The following is a 20,419-nucleotide window of genomic DNA, read 5'->3' on the forward strand; positions in this document are numbered from 1 at the left end:
TGATAGGATTTACTACACATAGGGAAATCACATCAGATGACAAAATGGTAGACGATCATACAATACAGGGAATCATGACCTAGCCAAGTTGACATACTTTGGGGGATACAATTCAATCCATGACAGATGGCTTATGGGACATGGGTGTAGGTGATAGTGCTGGGGAGATGGAACCTTTTGATGTCTAGAAGGTCTGTGGTTTGGAGAAGCAAAGAACACGAAAAGGGCCCTGGAGATAGGAGAAAATGTTCCCATCACCATTTTGATGGGGCTGAATAGTCTCAGTTCTGTTATTCATTCTAGTGAAGACACAATAAACAGGAGAAGTAAAACATTTAGTATAACAGATACTGTGAAGTGCTGAAAGAAAAGGCAGGTAAGGGGATCAGGAGAGTGTAAGTATATGTGTTGTGGGTGCGAGTTAACATTTGACACAGAATGGCTAGGGAAGAGTAACTGATAAGCCCTGTAAGAGGTGAAGGAGAGAGAGCCCTGTAGATGCATTTCACCCCACAGACCAAGTGGGCAGTGACTGGGGGCTGTGATGAGGAGCAGAGTCTGGGGGGGGAAACCCTATAGGCACTGGTGGCTTGAGCCACTGTGTGTGTGGGCGGGGGGGGGTGGTGGTGGTGCCGCAGACTATCTCTTCCTCTCTCAGGGCAGTAACTCCACTGGATGAAAAAGGAAAGTGACAGCTATATTGGCCTGGAACCAAGAAGGACACAGTGATGAGGGTTGGGGCAGAGATGAGAGCTCTGGGAAGCCAATGCTGGTGGTTTGAACATCGTGGAATGTTAGAGGCTGAAAGGGTCTTCCAGATCATAGAGTCCAGTGATTTCCAGAATTGACTTTCAGGAACCAGTAAAATGGCCAACACGGTTGCCAATTTAAACAAAAAAGGGCAGTAAAACCCACCATCGTCTGTTACCTCTATCATCTTATAAACAAAAGGACATAATGCTCTCAGAATAAAGGACCGTTCTTTTAATTGAATACATTTAAACATATACATGCAATCAAACTGAAATCATTATCACTTTTCTCAGTTCATAGGGCATATTAAAGGGTGAGACCCCAGAGGGCAGGCAATCTAGCCTTAGATGCAGATCCTAAGGGTTTCACCAAAACAACCTACTTTTCCACATTTCTTCCCGGCATATATGCAAAAGACTAGGCTCAGGGGGATGCCACATATGTCCGAAGATCCAGAGCTTTAGGCAACGCCCCGTTTTTCCCCTGAGAAAATAAAAAAATAGTTTTTAATTAAAAAATTTTTTGCTAAACTCTCATTTACACTCTCTAGGTGAAATCGTCAAATGATGGTAATAGGTATGCAATTCAAACAATGCATATAAGCGTTCAGTCCAAAGAGTGTGGAACTTAGTAGTTTACGGAATCAAGAACTTTAAAAAGACATTATTTGAATCAGAAAACTCCCTTAAGATTGCAATCAAGAATTTCTTTTTAATGTCAAGAAACTTTGTTCTTGAAGGAAAAAAACCCTCCAGCACTGCTCATTTCTACCTGCCACCAAAAGGTTTTTGAGAAGTGTGCAGAGGTACTTACTGTAGGGAGAGATGGAGATGTGTAACCACTCTTCGGGCTTGAAAAGCAATTGATACTCCTAACATTTATACTTATGACTGAGTAAGGATATAGCAACTAACAGGTTTGCTTCAACTACTGTGTGGTTCAAAATGCCCACCTGGTGAAGAGATTTAATGACATGAATACAAGGCAACCCCCCGTTTTCTGGGAAAATTAATTTTAGGGGAAAAACATCTCACGGCCTGACATGTATGGTAGTTGGAAGCTAGAACTGAACTCTAATCCCCTTTATTGGAGTAAAAGGCAAAGGACTCTTGATAGACTAGACTCTTCCAGACCAGTGGGGAACTGTCAGACCCAAATCTGAAGAAATGAGAAAAAGTAGTCGATGTGACATGAGATCAGGCCAAATCAAAGGAGGTTTGATACCAGTTTGTCAGTTTTATTGCTTTCGTGTTTAAGCTCAGCACAGCATGGTATTGATTTTTCTCTTTAATAATTAAATTTCAGGACATGTGACGAAAGCAAATAAAATCTCTTGCCATTCCAGTCCTAAACTTCTAAAAGCAATGTATTTTAAAAACAAGAAATAAACTCCCCCTTGCAAATTAGTTAAAAATATCCCCTTTATTTTCCCATGTACATTTATTTATGCCAAATGGTTAGTTTTTTTACTTTGGTGAAATGCATGAATTTTTATGAAGCCCTACTTAGGACTCTACAAAGCTGGGCAACTGGGCTGATCCTATTCAGAAAAGACACAGGAGCAAACTGTATAGAAAATAAAAACTTTATTTTTCAAGTTTATAAGATAGTTCCCATTACATATAACATTATGGTCAAGGACTCTACAGCCACGAATGCCCGCAGTCACATAAATATATCCAATCCAATCAATGCCTTTTTCTGCTGAAAGAGGCACCTGAAGTCCCGAGGGAGAGTCGCGTTTTGAGCAGAAGTCGTCCTTAATGGGATGGCTCCCGTCAGTGCATCAGAACTGGCCAAGGAGCCTTGCTTGCTAGAACTATTTGACTCAGGAGAGGAAGGGACAGACAAGCCTTCTGATCAAGGCTGGGGCAGAACTAGATTTTCTCTCTTGTGCTTTAAGATAGTTCAGAATCTCAGAATTCGTATTTGGCTTCTACAGAGTAAATATCTGGCTTACAATTTTAGATGAAAGGAAACCAATTTAATGGTAAGTAACAGAAGCCTGCTTAAGAGGGGCCCTACCTGGCCCCTTCTGGAGGAGTGAGAGGACGTTCTGAGCTCACCCTCCTTGGCCTAGAGCATCGCTCTTCCAGGCAGAGGGAGAAAACATCTCACAGCCTGACATGTATAGTACTTGGAAGCTAGAACCGAGCTCTAATCCCCTTCGTTGGGGATTATACTCCTCTCCCCTGTGGTTCAGTGGCACTGACACCCATTCAAGGTAGTGAACATCTAGAAGTTCCATATGCTGCAGCTGGAGCTTGCCAATCAGATTCTACTTGGAACTTTAAAGCTGAGTTTGGGTAAACTGCGAATAAGCTGTGGCACAAGTGTCCTGGGACACTGGCTTTGCCCCCCAACTTGCAGAGCAGAAGACAGGAACACCCCAAACCAAACAAAAGCTCAAATAGGCATGTAAATCTGGAGCAGGCGCCTATTCTCCTGGACACCACCTGCTGCCCCAGGGGCACTGGACAGGGTGATGGTAAGGCACAGTCAGTTTTACATTCGAAAGTCAAACCATAATCCCAGGACACACCTGGCAACTCCAGATCCCCTACTAGAGCCAGCCCTCACCACAAAATGTGTAGACCCATCTTATAGAACCCATAGTGCTCAGCTGGGGGAAGGACTCACCATTTGGCTAATTTCATGGAGACTGTTTCTAATACAAAGAGCTCCCCCCTTGCTGAAAGGACCCACAGTATTCTTCGGCCCTCCGTTTCCAACAGCTCTTGTTTTCCTACCCACTTATTTTCCTTTCCAGATCTTTGTGCTGGGGAGGAAAGGGGGAGGCAGGGGGAGACAGGGCAAGAAGAGCACTGTGTTCCCTAGACAATTCATTTTGGCAAAAAGAAGCCAGGAAGCTCCTGTTTGCTATCTGCCCTCTAAACGAGCATGGCAGTAACCGAGAAAGAACAGAGACTGCTCTGCTCAGTGAGCCTCCTCAAATCTCTTGGCCAAAATTAAGTCCCTTTTGGAAAGAGCTAAGCTGGACAAGAAGGAAAGGGCATTGAAAAAGGAGTCCAAGTCACATCCTAGGAATAAAGGGCTTCTTCTATTTTTTTTTTTTCTGAAGGGCAGGGAGAGAGAAGCACGCTTGTGTGTGTACCTGGTGCATGACGGGCCTACTACTCCACAGCCTCACAGCCTAGAGCACAGCACAAACAGGCGGCATTTATCTAGGGCAAGAAATCAACAGCTATAGTGCCAGTAAAGGGATGGTTTGGGGTCTGGAGTAAAAATCCATCTTAGGGCTTTCTAAGATCAGTCACTGAGCAAGGAAGATAACATCTGAGCGACTACGCTGAATACAGCCAAGGGAAGGTCTGCCTCGGACCACATCTTGTTCCCCATGCTCACATGGAAACAAGGTTAAAGAGGCAGTGAAGTAATGGCGCACTGACTCCAGTGCCTCTCCCTAAAAGTGTGACTCATGAAGCATTTTCTCAGTCAATTCTGAGGAAATGTGTATACCAGTCTCTTTTTGCTGTTGTCTGAGTGACCTGGCATTGGAAGGAGTCCGGCCTCTTTGTGCTGTAACATCTCTGCAAGTGGATATGCAGAGTCTCTTGGGACAAGGAATTTAGCTGAGTTGGGCAAGGATGCCTCCCACTGAGGACACGGACTGCATCTCTCTGAGGTACTTATCTAGTCACTTCTCTCTGTACAGCTCAGGAGAGGCTGAACTTCCTCAGCTCTTAGGCAGTTTATCGTGCTTGAGCAGATAGCCAGGTTGGTCTTGGAGGGATGAAGCCTCCAAAACCACCGCTGGACTGGAGGCTGGGGTTAGTGCCTGGGCATCCACCATCCTTCCCAGGGGTCAGGCTGAAAGCTGCTCCTGCATCTGGCTGGCCCAGGATTAAGTTTTTGGGAATGAAGAAGGGGGTCCAACACTCTCATTTAAAATCAGGAAAGCCTTTCTGTCTTTCTGGTTTCCCATTTTAGAATGAGACTTGAGAGGTGGGAAGGGTGTTCCATGGGAAAACCGAGTTTTGATCACAACAATCTGCTCTTTAGTTTCAGGCAGAGATCTGGGTAAATATATATACACCTGGAATACCTTCATGGGGCTTAAGGGCTTCAAAAGAAGTCAAAATACATTGGTAGTTTTGGCCAAAATGTAGTTATGAGCCTGGTCTTAAACTTGACTTCTTGGGTCCAATGTCCAAGAACTGACCAGAGTGGCATGGAGGTGGATATGAGGTACAGAGAGCAAGAATGTGACAAGAGCCTAGCATCTGAAAACTAAGAAGGGAGAGAATGCTGTAGGGATGAGGATCTGTTGGGAAGGGGTGCTTCTCTGCAGGAGAAAAAAGATAGACTCCTCCTGTGTCAAAAGCCAAAGGGCATTTTCTTCATAAGTTGAAATACGTAAGGAGCCTTAGCCCCTTCTCTCCAGTTCGGAGCCTAAGCCTCCTAGACATAGTCTTTGAATAAAAGAGCCAAACCGAAGGCTTAGAATTTACTAAGAGAACTTTCTAGGGTTAAAGGGGAAGAGAGACTGGAAAAGGAACTAAGGTCCTGAGGATGGGAAATTCCAAAATCTGGAGTTAATCAGTGTCCAGTGCCCCATGAATCGGCAAACTAGGAGATGGAAGAATGGGAAGGGAACCATCCTAGAGAGCAGACCACTGGAGCAGCTAAAGAGGTGCTACTGTCACAGAGAGGTATTTTAGATATCTCAATTACTATTTTCCAAGGAGACTTTACACACCCCTTTCTGGCCAGAAAAAGAAAGGGGAGAAACACCTGCTTCAGAGACCAGGCCCTTACCTATAAAAATAACATATACATTCACTGGGAATAAGTTCTACAGCTAAGGAGGTTACAAAGATGGCAAGAGATATTATTATAAAACTCTGCTGCATTTATCCTATCACCACAAATTAAAAGCAATTCTCAATCTGGTCATGGACTAAGAGTGCAACTCTGCCCCAAGGATTTCCTTCTCCTTGTCTTCATTCTTTGAAACAAACCAAAACAAAAACCAGAAGAATTAAAAGCACTATAGCTGTGGCGAGTCTACTGTTCTCTTCATCCAACTGTCTCCTGTTTCTATCTGAGGATGAACACGGGGCTGCAGCCAATCTTAGCAAAAACAAGCACCATCCCTTGCAGCGGCCACTTCTGATTGTATTCTCGCCAGCATTCCATGGAGAGAAAAAGAGAGAGAGAGTGTTCCCAGTTGGCTCTGGTCTCTAGCTCCCTTCAGGGGTGAAAAGGAGCTGGTGAGGAGGGCTCCTTGTTCCAGTTCTTAGAGAAAATCAAGCTCCAGAGCCTGGTGGAGGGACACTAAGTCTCCATGGTTTGTGATCCTCCAGAAAGGCATGTTGTGCTGGAAGAGAAAGGGGACAGCTGGTTATCCCGATTTCCTTTGGGAACTTATATTTACCTGCACCCATCCTACACGGACCTCGCCCCAAGGTACTTGGTAACCCTTTCTACCCTGGCCCATCTCTCATAAGGCTGTCATAGGACCAAAGAAATTATATGTATAAGGGCTTTGTATACTATAGGTGCTGTAGGCTCATAAAAGTAAAAAAATTTTTTTAGGTTTCAGTGGTAACTGAGCTCTCTCTGAACTTTATGAGAAATAGCTGTTCTAGCTACTATACAAGATCTTCAGGATCAAATAACATGACCTGGATAAGAAATGTAATATATTACATTTTCTTACAGATACTCATTTCCTATCAATTTCAGGGCTATAAGGCATCTTGTCCATGACCAACACGTAAAACACACAGATCTGGGAAATAATATACTATATGGGCAGACTCATATACAGGACACTGTGTGCCATTCTGGAAGCCACATTTTCAATAAGGGCTTTGATAAATTCAAGTGTCGGAAACCATGTTCTATGAAACTGAAGGAGATTAGCTTTACTGACCATCTTGTTCAAATTGGCTCCAAGTTACCCAGAATGCTGAGGTCTTAGAACAAAGTTCTCTTGGCATGTAGCTCAGTGTTTTCTTCAAGCCAGCTGCTAACACATAATATTTAAATGGCTATTAATAAATACACAGAAGCAGCAGCAAACTTGTCACATCTTGCTCAGGAGTGCCAGCCTAGTACCAGTATGTGAAAGTTACAGAGATAAATCTTAATTCACCGTAAGGGGGAATGTCCTAAAAGCTGGATGACCCCACAGGTGAACGGGCTATCTGGGAAGCAGTGTCCTCATCAAGGACTAAAAAGGCTTCTGTCAGGGAGGCTGCAGAAAAGAACCCTCACATGGTGGAGGCAGAACTGGATAAAGCTCTAAGGCATTTCTCAATGGGTATTTATATGGTAGATGACTACAGGCACCGGCCTAGAGACACAAACTCTGCAAATGACATGAGTTGGTTCTTTCTCTCTCCTATTCTCTTCTTCTTCAGGCCTACACCCATTAGTGTCTTCCTCAAAGTGGGCAACAAGATATTTCTAAGAAGCACTTTAGAATCAAAGCTCCAGAGATAACATATATTAAAAACAAAAACCAAACTGAACCAAATCACAAAGGTCCTTGAATTGCTACATAAAGTGGCAAATGAAAATAAAAGGAGGTACTAATGCCAACTGATTACCAATCTCACAGCTTATTAATAGTTGCTAAAGGTTTCTAAGTTAACTGGATGAAGAAAATCAGGACAGCTGGACCTCGCTTATAACCTATTGCCTCCAAGTCTAAGGAATAGTTATAGGAAGAAAACACTGAGATAGGGAGGGAAAGAATTTCTGTAGGCCCATTTAACATGGGGAGAAATTTAAAAAGGATAAATTGTCCTAATAAAATGGCTGAGATGGCTCTAAATTCCTCATTCTAAATTCCATAGCCAAGACTCTTTCATCTACTGTTTCCTGTACCAATAAGGGTAGACCTAGAGTTGGGGGCTGCATAGTGATGGGGTTAACTGAAGTCAGAACACTCTTTCCAGGGCTGAGAGGCAGGAAGGACCTTCTCCACAGAAACAACTCCCAAATGACTGTGTTATTTCGAGAACCTGACATCTGCAGAAGTCAGAATGATTTACCCCTTTGCAAATACTCTTTGCATGAGGCTCTTGAAAAGGTATTGGTGTCGAAGATGAAGATGGAAGGTGGGACCCACATCAGGTTTAATGATGGGGGTCCCTGTGGCAGGACTCAAAGATTTTAAGATTTTTGAGTGGTAGGGCAAGGGGAAGACCTAACAACTTAGAGAGAAAACTCCACTGGTGGGAAAAATGACCTTCTTTCTCTTTCTCCTAGGGAAAAATGGAAGAGGAAGAAGAGAAAGGGAAAACACTGCCGAGTAGATTGCAGAGACTTCTGAGTTTTAATCTTTTGCTACTTGCCTAATGCACTCCTACACAAGCTATTTTCTTTACCACAGTTACCTGTTTGGCTGCAATTTCTTCATCTCGTCCATCTCCAATCACTACATATGTGACTTTCTTTCCAAATCTTGACACGATTCTCTCAAAGCAGCTCTCTTTACCTGATGAGAAAAAGACATTACCTATTAGGATATTCAATACCAAAGAAAAGGGCTGCTGCTGGGTTCACCTGCATGTGCTTAGACCAACTAAGTGGCAGCCTTTGTGGTTTGCTAGGTGGGAAGTGGGATAGGGAACTAGAGATCCAGTAGGCCCCCTGCATGAAGAATGTGAAAATTGTGCCATTAAAACTAAAACAGCAACTATAGCTACTACTACTGACTTTCTAGGCATTGCACTTTGTAAGGTCTTATTTTAACCTTCAGGCTAAAGGTGAAGTCACTAACATCTTTGTGTGAAGGAATTTTTATGAACGGGAGGCCAAGGGGCCTAGGCAGTGTGAGATGCTTGAATACCACCTACTACTCTCTTACACTTTATAGCTTACAAAGCAGTTTTTAAATGATTCCTTCGTTTAATTCTCAAAATAATCCAATGAGCTGGATACCATTCTCAGAAGTTTAGTGATTTGACCCAGATCACAAATACGCTGGTAGCTGAGCTAGAATTGGGAGCTGGGGCTCATGACTCCAAGTCTAGGCTGTGGCCATTGTGTCACCATGAAAGGATGATTTCTAAGGGGAAAATTTTTAGGGAAATGAAAGTATAAGGCCTGATTTCTTGTTACTAATGATAGGCAGTGGCCATTTCCTTCCAGTTCTTCATTTTCCAGAAACAGTCCTGGGGGTGGGGCTTGTGACCAATGTGGTAGCAACATTTGTCACATCTGGAATTTTCTCACAACTGTACTTTGTAACTGCAACTGGGATATGACATCACTGAAATTGACCTTGGGTGATTTATATCCACTGCAGACAGTTCTGAGAAACATGCCAGTGTATCAAAACTCAAATCCCATCTGGAACCCAGAGCTAAAACATTCACAGAAGATACTTCTGTGAGAAAGATATTTTATTTGCATAAATAAATAAAAGGGAAATTATTTCCTTTGCTCTTTCTTCACTATCTCCTTATTTCCCTGCCACCTTCTTCAGTTAACCAGGGTCCTAAGTCTGCTTCCTTCTTCATCCTGCTCCATTAACCTTCTCATTCTTTTCACCTTCTTCTTGCCAGACACCAGGGCTCCTGTGTGAATAAGAAAAAGGTGCCTCTTTCTCAAGATACTCGACTGCCATCTGCTGGAAAATTGTTATAATAAACATAAAAACACAAATTTAAGACGACTACAATGTAAGTGACAAGAACCTACACAACCATAGCCGAAAGCCCTGCTTGGTTCATCTGAGCAACTGCAAGCCTTTGACATCTAGTCCATGTGGCACTTCGAAATAGGTGGATCCGTCACCTCATCTAGACACGAGCCCTCTCTGGGCTTAAACCCCTAGATTATAACACAAGGCTTGGCTTAGGAGCACTCTGGTCCCTTTCGGTGCCAACACTTTATAATAGCATTATTATGCCTTACAGCCACAGCAGACAATAGATGTTTGCTAAGTAAATGCATATTATTCTCACAAATGATTCAGTGGACTGTAGTCCATGTCCTGAGCCCCGATTTAGTTCAAACATTAAAGAATTCAACTAATATCAAGCTCTTATTATTTTCAAGGTATTGAAGAGTTCTTTGTTTAATTCTGTCCTAACTACTACATCCTTATAACCTAACCCAACCTCTGCTAGACCCACAGTCTAATTTATGATCTGTCTATAGAAAAAACTTTTAACTCAGTCAGAGTTCAGGCTTTTCTCCTAAAACTGGACAAACGGAATGCTTCAATTTAGAGGATAAGAGCTGCATTCATTCTTCTGGCATGCAATTATCAAGGATGAAAATGCACTTGGCAACTTCTCCTCTAAAATGATTAAGAGACTAAGAGAGTTAATAGAGCAAAGTAAAGAAGTAGCTGTATGAAAACATGACTCTAGAACAGCTGGTAAACATACTTTCTCTATTTACACTTCTCAAAACAGGCCTGGAGATGAGCTTTCCTGCTCAGGAGAGTGAGGCCAATGAATAGTCAGCTTGCCCAATGTCAAGTAATTGAAGCTGATGAACTGCGAGACCAACCCAGCCTTTAGAGAATATTAGTTCCTGGGCTTCCTCTATCAAAAACACTTCTGACATTTTCAGAAGTGATTTTGGGAATTCTCTTTAATGTTCAAGATCAGAGTGGCCATTATGAGAGCCATAAGTTTAAAGTCATTTCAGAGGAGCTGAAAAACTGTTTCCTCTCCTTGCTCCCATTTTACAGTACTGGAAAAGGGAAGCCTCAAGCCTCCCACTGTGGTCACCACAGCACCAGGCACCATTGCAACTTCAGAAATAAGCTCTGGATGAACTGAGACTAAGGAAAATGGCCAAATAAGCACATTCACTGCCAGAGGGAATAAAATCACTTCCACTAGTTTGATAAGCCTGTTGGTCGCCAGGACTCAATACAACAAACATGACAGAAAATCTACCTTTCAGGTGTGGGAGGTTCGGTAACTGTGCTGGGTTCTTAGGTGAAGTGTATAAAGCACAGCAGCCGCAGCAGTAGCAACGTCTGAAGGGGGCTTTCAAATATGCCTTCCCCCTAAATCTCTTGTAAATAACGCAAGCATACAAAAAGGTATGGTGATAATAAAAACAAATGTCTATATACCCACCACCCACCCAGCTTTGTAAGATTTCAACCTTTATAGTTGCTTCAGATTAAAAAATAAAATATTACATGTACCCCTATCCAATGTCACCATTCTTCTCCCCTCCTTTCTCTCTACAAATACATATCCATTAACAATATATGGTATTGTTGTGAACATTAACCTTTATAGAAATGTTACGTACTGTACATATTCATCTGCAACTTGCTTTTTGTTCAACATTGTTTTGCATATTAATCCTTATGGATATACGCAGTAGTTTTAGTTCATTCACTTTTTCAGTATATTATTCCATTGTTCAAATATATGTATTTATCCATTTTCTGTTCATGGTCAGCTCCACGGATAGGTTGTTCCTAATTATTTGCTATTACTAACAAGTCTGAGTTGAAAAATACTTGCACGTCTCCTTGTGCACATGAGAATTACTCAAGGGCAGGAGTTGACAAATATTTTCTATAAAGGGCCAGACAGTAAATATTTCAGGTTTTGTGGGCCATATGGCCTCTGCTACAACTACTGAACTCTGTTGCTGTAGTGCAGAAGCAGCTATGTAAATGAATGGGCACGGCTGTACTCCAGTAAAACTCTGCAAAAACGGGGGGTAGCAAGATTTGACCTGTGAACCACAGTAACCAGACTTCTGCTCTAGGTTATATGTATCTAAAAGTGAAATTGCTTTATCATTAAAACAACAACAGTTGCCGTAGTCCGACTAATGGCAAGCCCATGTATGTCAGAGTAGAACTATGCTCTAAGGGTTTTCAGTGGCTGATTTTTTGGAAGTAGATCACGAGTCCTTTCTTCTGAGGTGCCTCTGGGTAGAACTGAACTGCTAACTCTTCAGTTACCAGCTAAGCATGTTAACTGTACAAAGGACTCCTTGCTTGCATATCTTGAACTTTAGTCCTCATTGACAAAGCCAAAAGGGTTGTATCCATTTTCAATCCTATCTTCAGAGTTCCCATTTCCTTTCTAAAGCTTTGCACTGCAGGACTTAAGTTTTGTCAATCTGATGTATGTGAAATGTATCACATTTAACTTGTATTTCCTTAATTACTGGTGAGGTTAAAGAACTTTTCATGTTTACTGGCAATTTGGGTTTCCTTCTCTGTGAATTTGCTGTTCAAGTTTTTTGCCTATTTTTCTTTTAGGCTGTTGCTTATTGATTTGCAGGAGTTCTTTAGAGATTCTACATACTAATTGTCAATGAAACGTGTTGGAAATATCTTCTCCTAGTCTGTGGCTTGTCTTTTCACTTTGTTTATGGTTTCTTAAAATTGTATGTAAAACTAAATGCATCATGGTATTAAAATGCCTTTTTTTTTTTTTTTCTTTTTAAATAATACCATTTGGGTCTTTGAAAAGAGATTCTTCCCTACCTTAAAGTGATATAGATATGCTTCTTTATATTCTTCTAAAAATTAAAGTTTTGCATTTCATATTGTTTTCAAATTACCTGGAATTTACTTTTGCTTGTAGTATAAAGAAGGAACACAATTTTGCTTTTTTTCCCATATGTATAACCCAATTGTTCTTACACCATTGATTAAATGTAAGCTCCATGAAGGCAGACGATTTTGTCACTGCTATATTTCTATATTTCTAGTGCCTTGGCAGTGCCTGGCACATGGCAGAGTTTCAATACATAGTTTCTGAATGAATGAATAAAATAAAAATGATGTTGTATGCATCTATAGTGACTGCCATGGAGGTTTGTACAGGATGTATTAGGTGGAAAAAAAAAATTAGAAGGCAATTTATATATACATAATGTCATCCAGAAAACCAAAAACCAAACCCACTGCCGTTGAGTTGATTCTGACTCATAATGACCCAATTGGACAGAGTAGAACTGCCCCACAGAGTTTCCAAAGAGGAGATTTGATGGATTTGAACTCCCAACCTTTTGATTAGTGGCCACGCTCTTAACCACTGCGCTACCAGGGCTCCAACAATGTGATCTCCCATTTCTGTTAAAAACCATACATGAGGAAAAAATATGCATGAACATACGCCAAAATGCTGAAGGGCTGTCAGTACAGTGGGCTTGAGTTGTTTTTTACTAGTTTGATTTAATTAATTTTTACTAAATGGTATACTTTAATTCATGAGAATTATAAATATGTAGATGACTGAGTTAAAAGAAAAAACAAGAATTATTCCCATCGCCCTCTGAACTAAGAAAACTGACTTTCATTTATCCGCTTTGTGACCGTGGGCATGTTAAACTCTGAGCGTTACAATTTCATCTTTTAAAAAAGTGACAATGTCATCCATCTCCAAGGTTGATGAAGATTGGAAATATTATACGCTCTGCACACAAAGGAGCCCTGGTGGTGCAGTGGTTAAGCACTCGGCTGCTAACTGGAAGGTCAGCAGTTCAAATCCACCAGCTGCTCCACAGGAGAAAAATGTGACAGTCTCCTTCTGTAAAGATCTACAGCCTTGGAAATCCTATGGGGCAGTTCTACTCTCTTCTAAAGGGTCGCAAGGAGTCGGAATCGACTCAATGGCAATGGGTTTGGTTTTTTTAGTTTTGGGCACAAAAACAATTCAATTAATGATAACTATAAAACAATTATATATGAAAGCAAACTCTGTTGTCCTGATGTGTGAATCTTACTTTGAAATCAGTTATTAAAAATCATTTTACTAAAATGAATGTTCTCAAAGATATATTACTGAATGAAAAAAGCAAAAGTATGGCAAGTGTCTATTTTTTAGTATGCCATCATTTGCATTAAACAGAATATATATATATTCACATACTTGCTTATAAATTGTGTGATATTTCTGAAAGAGTATAAAATAAACAGTAATAAAAATTTTTTCTAAGGAAGGGTAAAGTGACCCTTTTGCTACTATGTTCTTAATTTTTTTTTTTTTGATGTCATGTGTTTTCGGTATTGGAATGCATGCTTACTAATTCAGTGTGTTTAAATTTTTGGTTGGTAATATGGATTTTGAGAAATATGATCTGGCAATAAAACCCACCAAAGAGGCGAGTGGCACTCTGGCACCACCGATCTGTGGCATGGCATTATGCCACTGAGAACTAGGTAGATAACGCACCTTTCCATTAGGTTACATGGGGAACCTCTGGTTTTCCAAATATGACACAGAAAGCGAAAACAAACCCAATCAAGGCTCCCTGACTATCACACAGGAAAGCCATAATTATGCTTGCAGGCCTTAACTCACAGAAATAAAGGGAAAAAAAGTAAGTTTACAAAACCAACATATCCAGGAAGTATCACCTAAGAGAATGCTCAACCTACACAACACTGAGGCTCCAACTCTGGTCTGCTGAGCTTCCTGCATTTCAAGAGGACCCCACCTTGAAGTTAAATGCATTAGAACCTTTCCTCTGAGGCCCAGAGGCATAAAAAGTGGATAGCATACTGTTCATGCCAATAGTAATGAAAGGAGTAACTTCTTCAGGGTGAACAGGTGTCAAGGGTTGGAGGGAAAATTTGTGATTTTATAGCTTTTCAAGTTCTTTCTAAATTTTATTTCGTTGTTGTTGAGAATATATACAGCAAAACATACACCAATTCAACAGTTTCTATATGTGGAAGTCCTTTTTTTTAAATACTTGAGCAAAACATTTTTAAGGGGTTCGAGGAAGGGATGCATGGAGGAGGACGCCCCTAACTGCTTGGGGAAGTCAGGAAGACTCCCAGTGGACAGAACCTTCTGGGCTTCGACTTGTCTGAAAAGAACAGTCCAAGTATGCCTCCTCAGTCATTGCATTTAGTTTATTTGCACAACTTCTTGCAACTGGATGGATGATGCTCAAAATCAAAAATAAGGAGAAACTGAAAAGTGCTCAGTATGGCTTTGGACTTCAGACATAGTACCTGAAATGTCATAATGTGAAAGTTAACAGGAAGACCAGCATATCAATACTCTTCTGTTCTCACAAAGGGATATTATCGTGGATTTTACCAGCTGCTTTGCACTCTATTTACATATGTAGAATATACATGTTGAATATATCTATGTATATCTGTGGCTGTAACAATGGGCGCCAACATAACAATGATTATGAGGGTGGTGCAGGACTGGGCAATATTTCGTCCGGTTGTACATAGGGTCACTAAGAGTCGGAACCAACTCCACAGCACCAAACAACAACAACATCTCTATCAGTCCATCCATCCATCCATCCATCCATCTATACAGAGAGAGCCTTGGTGGTGCATTGGTTAAGAGCTTGGCTGCAACTGAAAAGATCAGCAGTTCGAATTCACTCCTTGGAAACCCTATGGAGTAGTTCTACTCTGTCATATAGGGTCCTATGAGTCAGAATCGACTCAATGGCAATGGGTTGGTTTTTCTGTTTTTTTTTGTATGTACGTACTGTACACACACACACACACACACACACACACACACACAGCCTTGTATGGAATATGCATATAGCCAAATTCAAATATGGGTTTGTGTTGAAATGGCATGAAATACATATAGTTTCTTACTCTCCAAAGAGCAAAACATAGCATCTGGTATCCCTGGCTATTCTAATTAAATCCAAACCAACATATCTGAAAATCTGAGTGCAGTCTATTTAATGCTAAAAAAACCCAAAACCAAATTCACTGCCATTGAGTTGATTCCAACTCACAGCAACCCGTTAGGATAGAGTAGAACTGCTCCACAGGGTTTCCAAGGAGTGGCTGGTGGATTTGAACTGTTGACCTTTTGGTTAGCAGCCAAGCTCTTAATCGCTGTGCCACCAGGGCTCCTATTTAATGCTAGAGGTATTAAAATTAATTCTACCACTTGGGAGCAAAAAAGTTATCTTGCAGACTACTTAGAAGTAGGCTCACCCACAGAAGTAAATTGGTATTAAGCTTTTTTTTAAGGTTGTTTGTATATATACTTGGCAATATATAAAAACAATCTTTAAAAAGTTCTAACCCTTAGACTTCCCTTCTAGAAATCTATCCCATGGGAATAATCTGAAATGTGGACCAAAATATATATAAAGAAAAGTTCATCTAGCATTATTTAAAATAAACAAACAAAAAAAGCAAGTAAATATGTCTCAATACAGGGATAGTTAAACTTTCGAATGGGCTTTAAAACCATATTTCTGTCCACTTGTAACTACATCATGTGAAAAGGGCTGGGCAAATAACTATAAAATTTGGAGTGCTTGTGTGAAATAATCTGACTTCGAACGGCACACTCAAAATACATTTGGGGGACCCACACTTTTAGAGATGGGCTGTTTTTCCTCAGAGCAGCTACAACTATGATTAGAAATTGAGTAGTTTCAACAGGGGCAACTCCAACTCATTTGGTGTATGCTTGGGAGAAAAGCAGCAAAGCTTCATTTAACAACAGTATAATGAACACGTTCTTTGTTTGCCCAGAGCATCCCTGGGTAATCATTTCTTTCCTATTCTCAGTCTATATGGTTGGTGCGGCTGACATCACCTCCTGGCTCCAGGAGTGTGGAGCCAAGTGAAATCAGGCCTGGTCAACAACAGTACTCCCTACCCTTGGTCACATTGATTGGCTCAAAGATGGACACAGCAACTTAAGACCTCTCTGGCACTTTTGCTGGAATTAGTAGAAGAGAGGCACTCTTGCTTCTGAGACAGTGGGCCATCTTTACCATCACGGAGAGAGAGCCTACCTGAGAAATGAAGCCACCAGAGGAATGCAGAACAAAAACATAAAAAAGAATCCTGATGACACTGGTTGAAGATATAGATGTATCCATGCCTGAAGTCAATGTCATGTTTGGATTTTTCAGTTATATAAACCAATAAATTCCCATTTTGGTTTAAACTGGTTTGAGTTTTTGCCACTTAAAATCGAAAGAATTATAGGTAAATATGCCAAAATATGGGTTTCTTAACGATTTGGAATTATGTGATTATTTTTCTGCTTCTCTTTTTTTAATTGTGGCAAAAATACATATAATACAACATTTGCCAATTGAACAATTTTTTCTGTTTCTTGCCATTTTCCTATAGTTTCTAAAAGAATTATTCTTTTTACAATGAGTATTACTTTCATAATCCCTTCTTTCCTATCAAGGCCATCACATTTATAATTCTTTCTTTCCTCCATCATCACTTTTTCCTCACTTTTTTTAGTGGATCATTTCCATCTGCATATTAACTAGATATAATTTGCCTTATGTTCAAAGATCCTCTTAAGCCTACACATCCTCCAGCTACTGCCTCAATTCTTTGTTCTTCTTTACAACAAACCTCTTCTAAAGAGTTGGCTACCCTTGCCCTCTCCAACTCCTCTCTTCCCATTCTCCCTTTTTCTCTCAACTTTATTTTGTTGTTGCTATTGAGAATATATACAGCAGAATACACCAATTCAACAGTTTCTACATGTACAATTAACATTCTTTGAGTTGTGCACCCATTCTCACCCACCTTTTCTGAGTTGTTCCACCCTCATTAACATAAACTCACTGCCCCCTAAGGTTCTTATCTATTCTTTTGAGTTTCTGTTGTCAATTTGATCCCATACGTATGGTTCTTAAAAGAGCTGTTATGGATTGAATTGTCTCCCCTGCAAAATGTGCGTCAGCTTGGCTAGGCCATGATTCCTGGTATTGTGTCACTGTTCACTTTGTGATCTGATTTAATTATCCTACATGTTGTAAATCCCAACATCTATGATGTTAATGAGGCAGGATTAGAGGCAGCTATGTTAATGAGGCAGGAGACAATCTACAGGATTAGGATGGATCTTGAGATATAAAAAAGTGAGCAGAGAGGAGAGGGACTTCATACCACCAAGAAAGAAGAGCTGAGAGCAGACCATGCCCTTTGGACCCAGAGTCCCTGTGCTGAGAAGCTCTTAGACTAGGGGAAGACTGATGACAAGGACCTTCCCCCAGAGCCAACAGAGAGAGAAAGCCTTCCCCTTGAGCTGGTACCCTGAATTCAGACTTACAGCCTCCTTAACTGTGAGAGAAGAAATTTGTTTGTTAAAGCCATGCACTGTGGTATTTCTGTTCCAGCTGCACTAGATAACTAAGACAGAGCTTAATGCTCAAGGCAGACCTTTTTTAATAGTTAAGCTAAACTACTGTTCAGTTTTAAGATGACTTTAAGATATTCTTGGTTTAAGGTTTAAAGATTACCTCAAGGCAACAGCTTCAAGGGTTCACCATTCCCTCTTAAACCCATCCCAATCAGGGTTTCATCCCCATCAGTCCTCTGAAACTACATGTCAAAGTTATTAATGACACGTAGCTAAAGACAAACATTAATTCTCAGTCTTCTTATTTGATCCACCACTAACATGTGATACAGTTGACCACTCTTCCTCCCTTTGGTTTCCAAGACACCATTCTCCCAGTTTTCCTCCTGGGTTATCAGCTGCTTCTTTTGATACTTGTGCTGGTTCTTCCTCATGATCCAAGTACCTAAACAGTAGAGGGCCCCTGCGCTTAGTTCTTAGACCTCTACTCTTCTCTCTCTACACTCATTCCTATGATTTCATCCAGGCTTAAATAACCACATATATGTGAAGAACTCCTAATTTTATATCTCCAGCCAATACCTCTCCCTTGATCTCCAGAATCAGATATCCAACTGCCTACCTGACATTTCCACTTGGATATCTCATAATTTATCTCAAAATCAGCATGCCCCAAACCAAACTCCTAATCTTTCTCCACAGTCTTGTCTATCTCAGTAAATAGCATCTTTATTCTTTTAGTCGCTTAGTCCAAAATCCCTGGAGTCATCCTTGACTTTTTCTTTTACACCCCACATCCAAATTATCAGCAAATCCTGTTAGCTCTCCTTTCATACTATATCCAGTAACTGACTACTTATCAACCTCCACTGTTACCACCTGCTCCAAGCCACCCATGATTTCACACTGGATTCTCGCAATAACGTCCTAACTTGTCTTTCAGCTATCCTCGTCAAGACTCTATGGAGCAACCAGACCAATCTGTTTAAAACAGGTCAAATATGTCACTCTTTGTTCAAAACAGTACCATTGTATTTTGTCAGAATAAGAGCCAAAGTCCTTAAAATAATCTATAAGGCCCTCCAGGATCTCCCTCACCCTTTTCTTTAACCTCTTTGGCCTTATTTCCCACTACTCTTCCTCAAACATACTTCTAACCTTTTGCACTTGCTGTTCCTTCTCCTTGGTATGCTCTTTCCCCAGATATTATGTTAATGGCTCACTCCCTCATCTCCTTTAGGTCTTTGCTCAAATAATACCTTTCATCAAGGTCTTCTCTAACTATTCTATTTAAAAGACGACCCTACCTTCTCTCCTTGCTTGATTTTTAGCCTTGGCACATATCACCATCTGACATATTTTATGTTTTAGTTATTTGCTTATTGACTATCTCCTCCCACTAGGGGCAGGGAGTTCATCTGTTTTGTTCACTGCTATATGCCCAGTACCTAGAACAATGTCTGGCACATAAAGGGTGCTCAATAAATACTTGTTGAATAAATGAATGAAAAAAGAAATAGAAAAAATTGTCAATAGGACTTGGCGGCTTATGACCTCCACAAATCCTGGGGTGTACAATAATTAGACATTTTTTTAAGCGGAGAAAACTGATCAACAGGCATGTAGTAGATTAAAAAATACATATCCACAGCCAGTCTTCACACTCCAGGACCCTCTCCTTTGGATAACAGGGGAGTAGGCTGAAGGGTCTGAGGGGCAGGGGGGTGTTCATCATGCTCCTTCTTTCCCGAGGACCATGCATGTCACGCAGGGATTGGAGTGAGACATTCTGCTGTCTCCAAGGCTGAACAATTGGTTAATGACTTCTACGTATCTAAATATAAACAAGAATATTTATACATAATGGGATTTATACATAAATACTCTTTGAAAACTCTAAGGTGCCAATTAATTAATTCAACAAATACTTAATGAATACCTATCATTCATATACTTGGTATTAAGTACATTTTTAGGGGTACAAAGTACCTGTATTACAGGGTCGTTTGATTTTTACAACCTCCTTGCTAGATTCTCATTTTACATGAGAAAGCTGAGGCCCAGCAGTCTAAGGTAAGTGCTAGTAAATAGGGGAGCCAGGACTTGAATCCTACTCCTTTGATTTTTTTTTAATTCAGTGCTTTTTCTATCATAATACAATGCAGTACTCTTTCTGTGAAAAGAGAAACTTGAAATGAGGCAAAAAATAGATTTCTAAATTATGTTCTTTCAAATATTATAAAAGAAAAGAGGGTAGGTTTTAAGTCCAGTGTACCTGAATTTGAGTCCTGTTTATGTCACTTACTAGCTGTGAAGCCGTGCACAAGCTACTTAACTGTTAAACCTCAGCTGCTTCATCAATAATATCAGAGGACCATTATGAGGGTTATAGGTATTTATGTAAAGTGTCTAACAGAGGATCTGGCAAATAATAAGTGCATCACATAACATGATCAATGTAACTGGTATCACTAAATTGGACACCTGAAAAATGCTGAATTGGCAAATGCTGTGTTATACATATATTTTTACAATAATTAAAAAAAAAAATAGAAAACAAACAATAACAAAATAAGTGCATAAGTAGCAAGTATTCTGGCCAGTGACAAGAAACAGGATAAAAA

General features: G+C 40.5%; 1 protein-coding gene across 10 annotated transcripts in view; it reads right to left on the bottom strand.

The window, feature by feature from the left end:
- Nucleotides 1-2,322: 2,322 nt before the first annotated feature.
- EYA3 (EYA transcriptional coactivator and phosphatase 3) overlaps nucleotides 2,323-20,419 on the bottom strand; it is a 135,774-nt gene continuing 117,677 nt past the window's right edge. For 7 of the 10 annotated variants that reach the window (XM_023554416.2, XM_064281569.1, XM_023554417.2 and 4 more), the window contains 2 exons: nucleotides 8,124-8,224; nucleotides 2,323-6,094 (listed from right to left, as the gene is read on the bottom strand). In XM_023554416.2, the coding sequence (XP_023410184.1) occupies nucleotides 6,014-6,094; nucleotides 8,124-8,224 (182 nt within the window). In that variant the 3' untranslated portion in view covers nucleotides 2,323-6,013. Of the gene's footprint in view, nucleotides 6,095-8,123; nucleotides 8,225-9,205; nucleotides 19,630-20,419 lie in introns of those variants that run through there. The other 3 variants (XR_010321350.1, XM_023554418.2, XM_023554419.2) reach the window with 3 other exon arrangements.

This window comes from Loxodonta africana, chromosome 3 (assembly GCF_030014295.1).
Source record: "Loxodonta africana isolate mLoxAfr1 chromosome 3, mLoxAfr1.hap2, whole genome shotgun sequence".
NCBI lineage: Eukaryota > Metazoa > Chordata > Mammalia > Proboscidea > Elephantidae > Loxodonta > Loxodonta africana.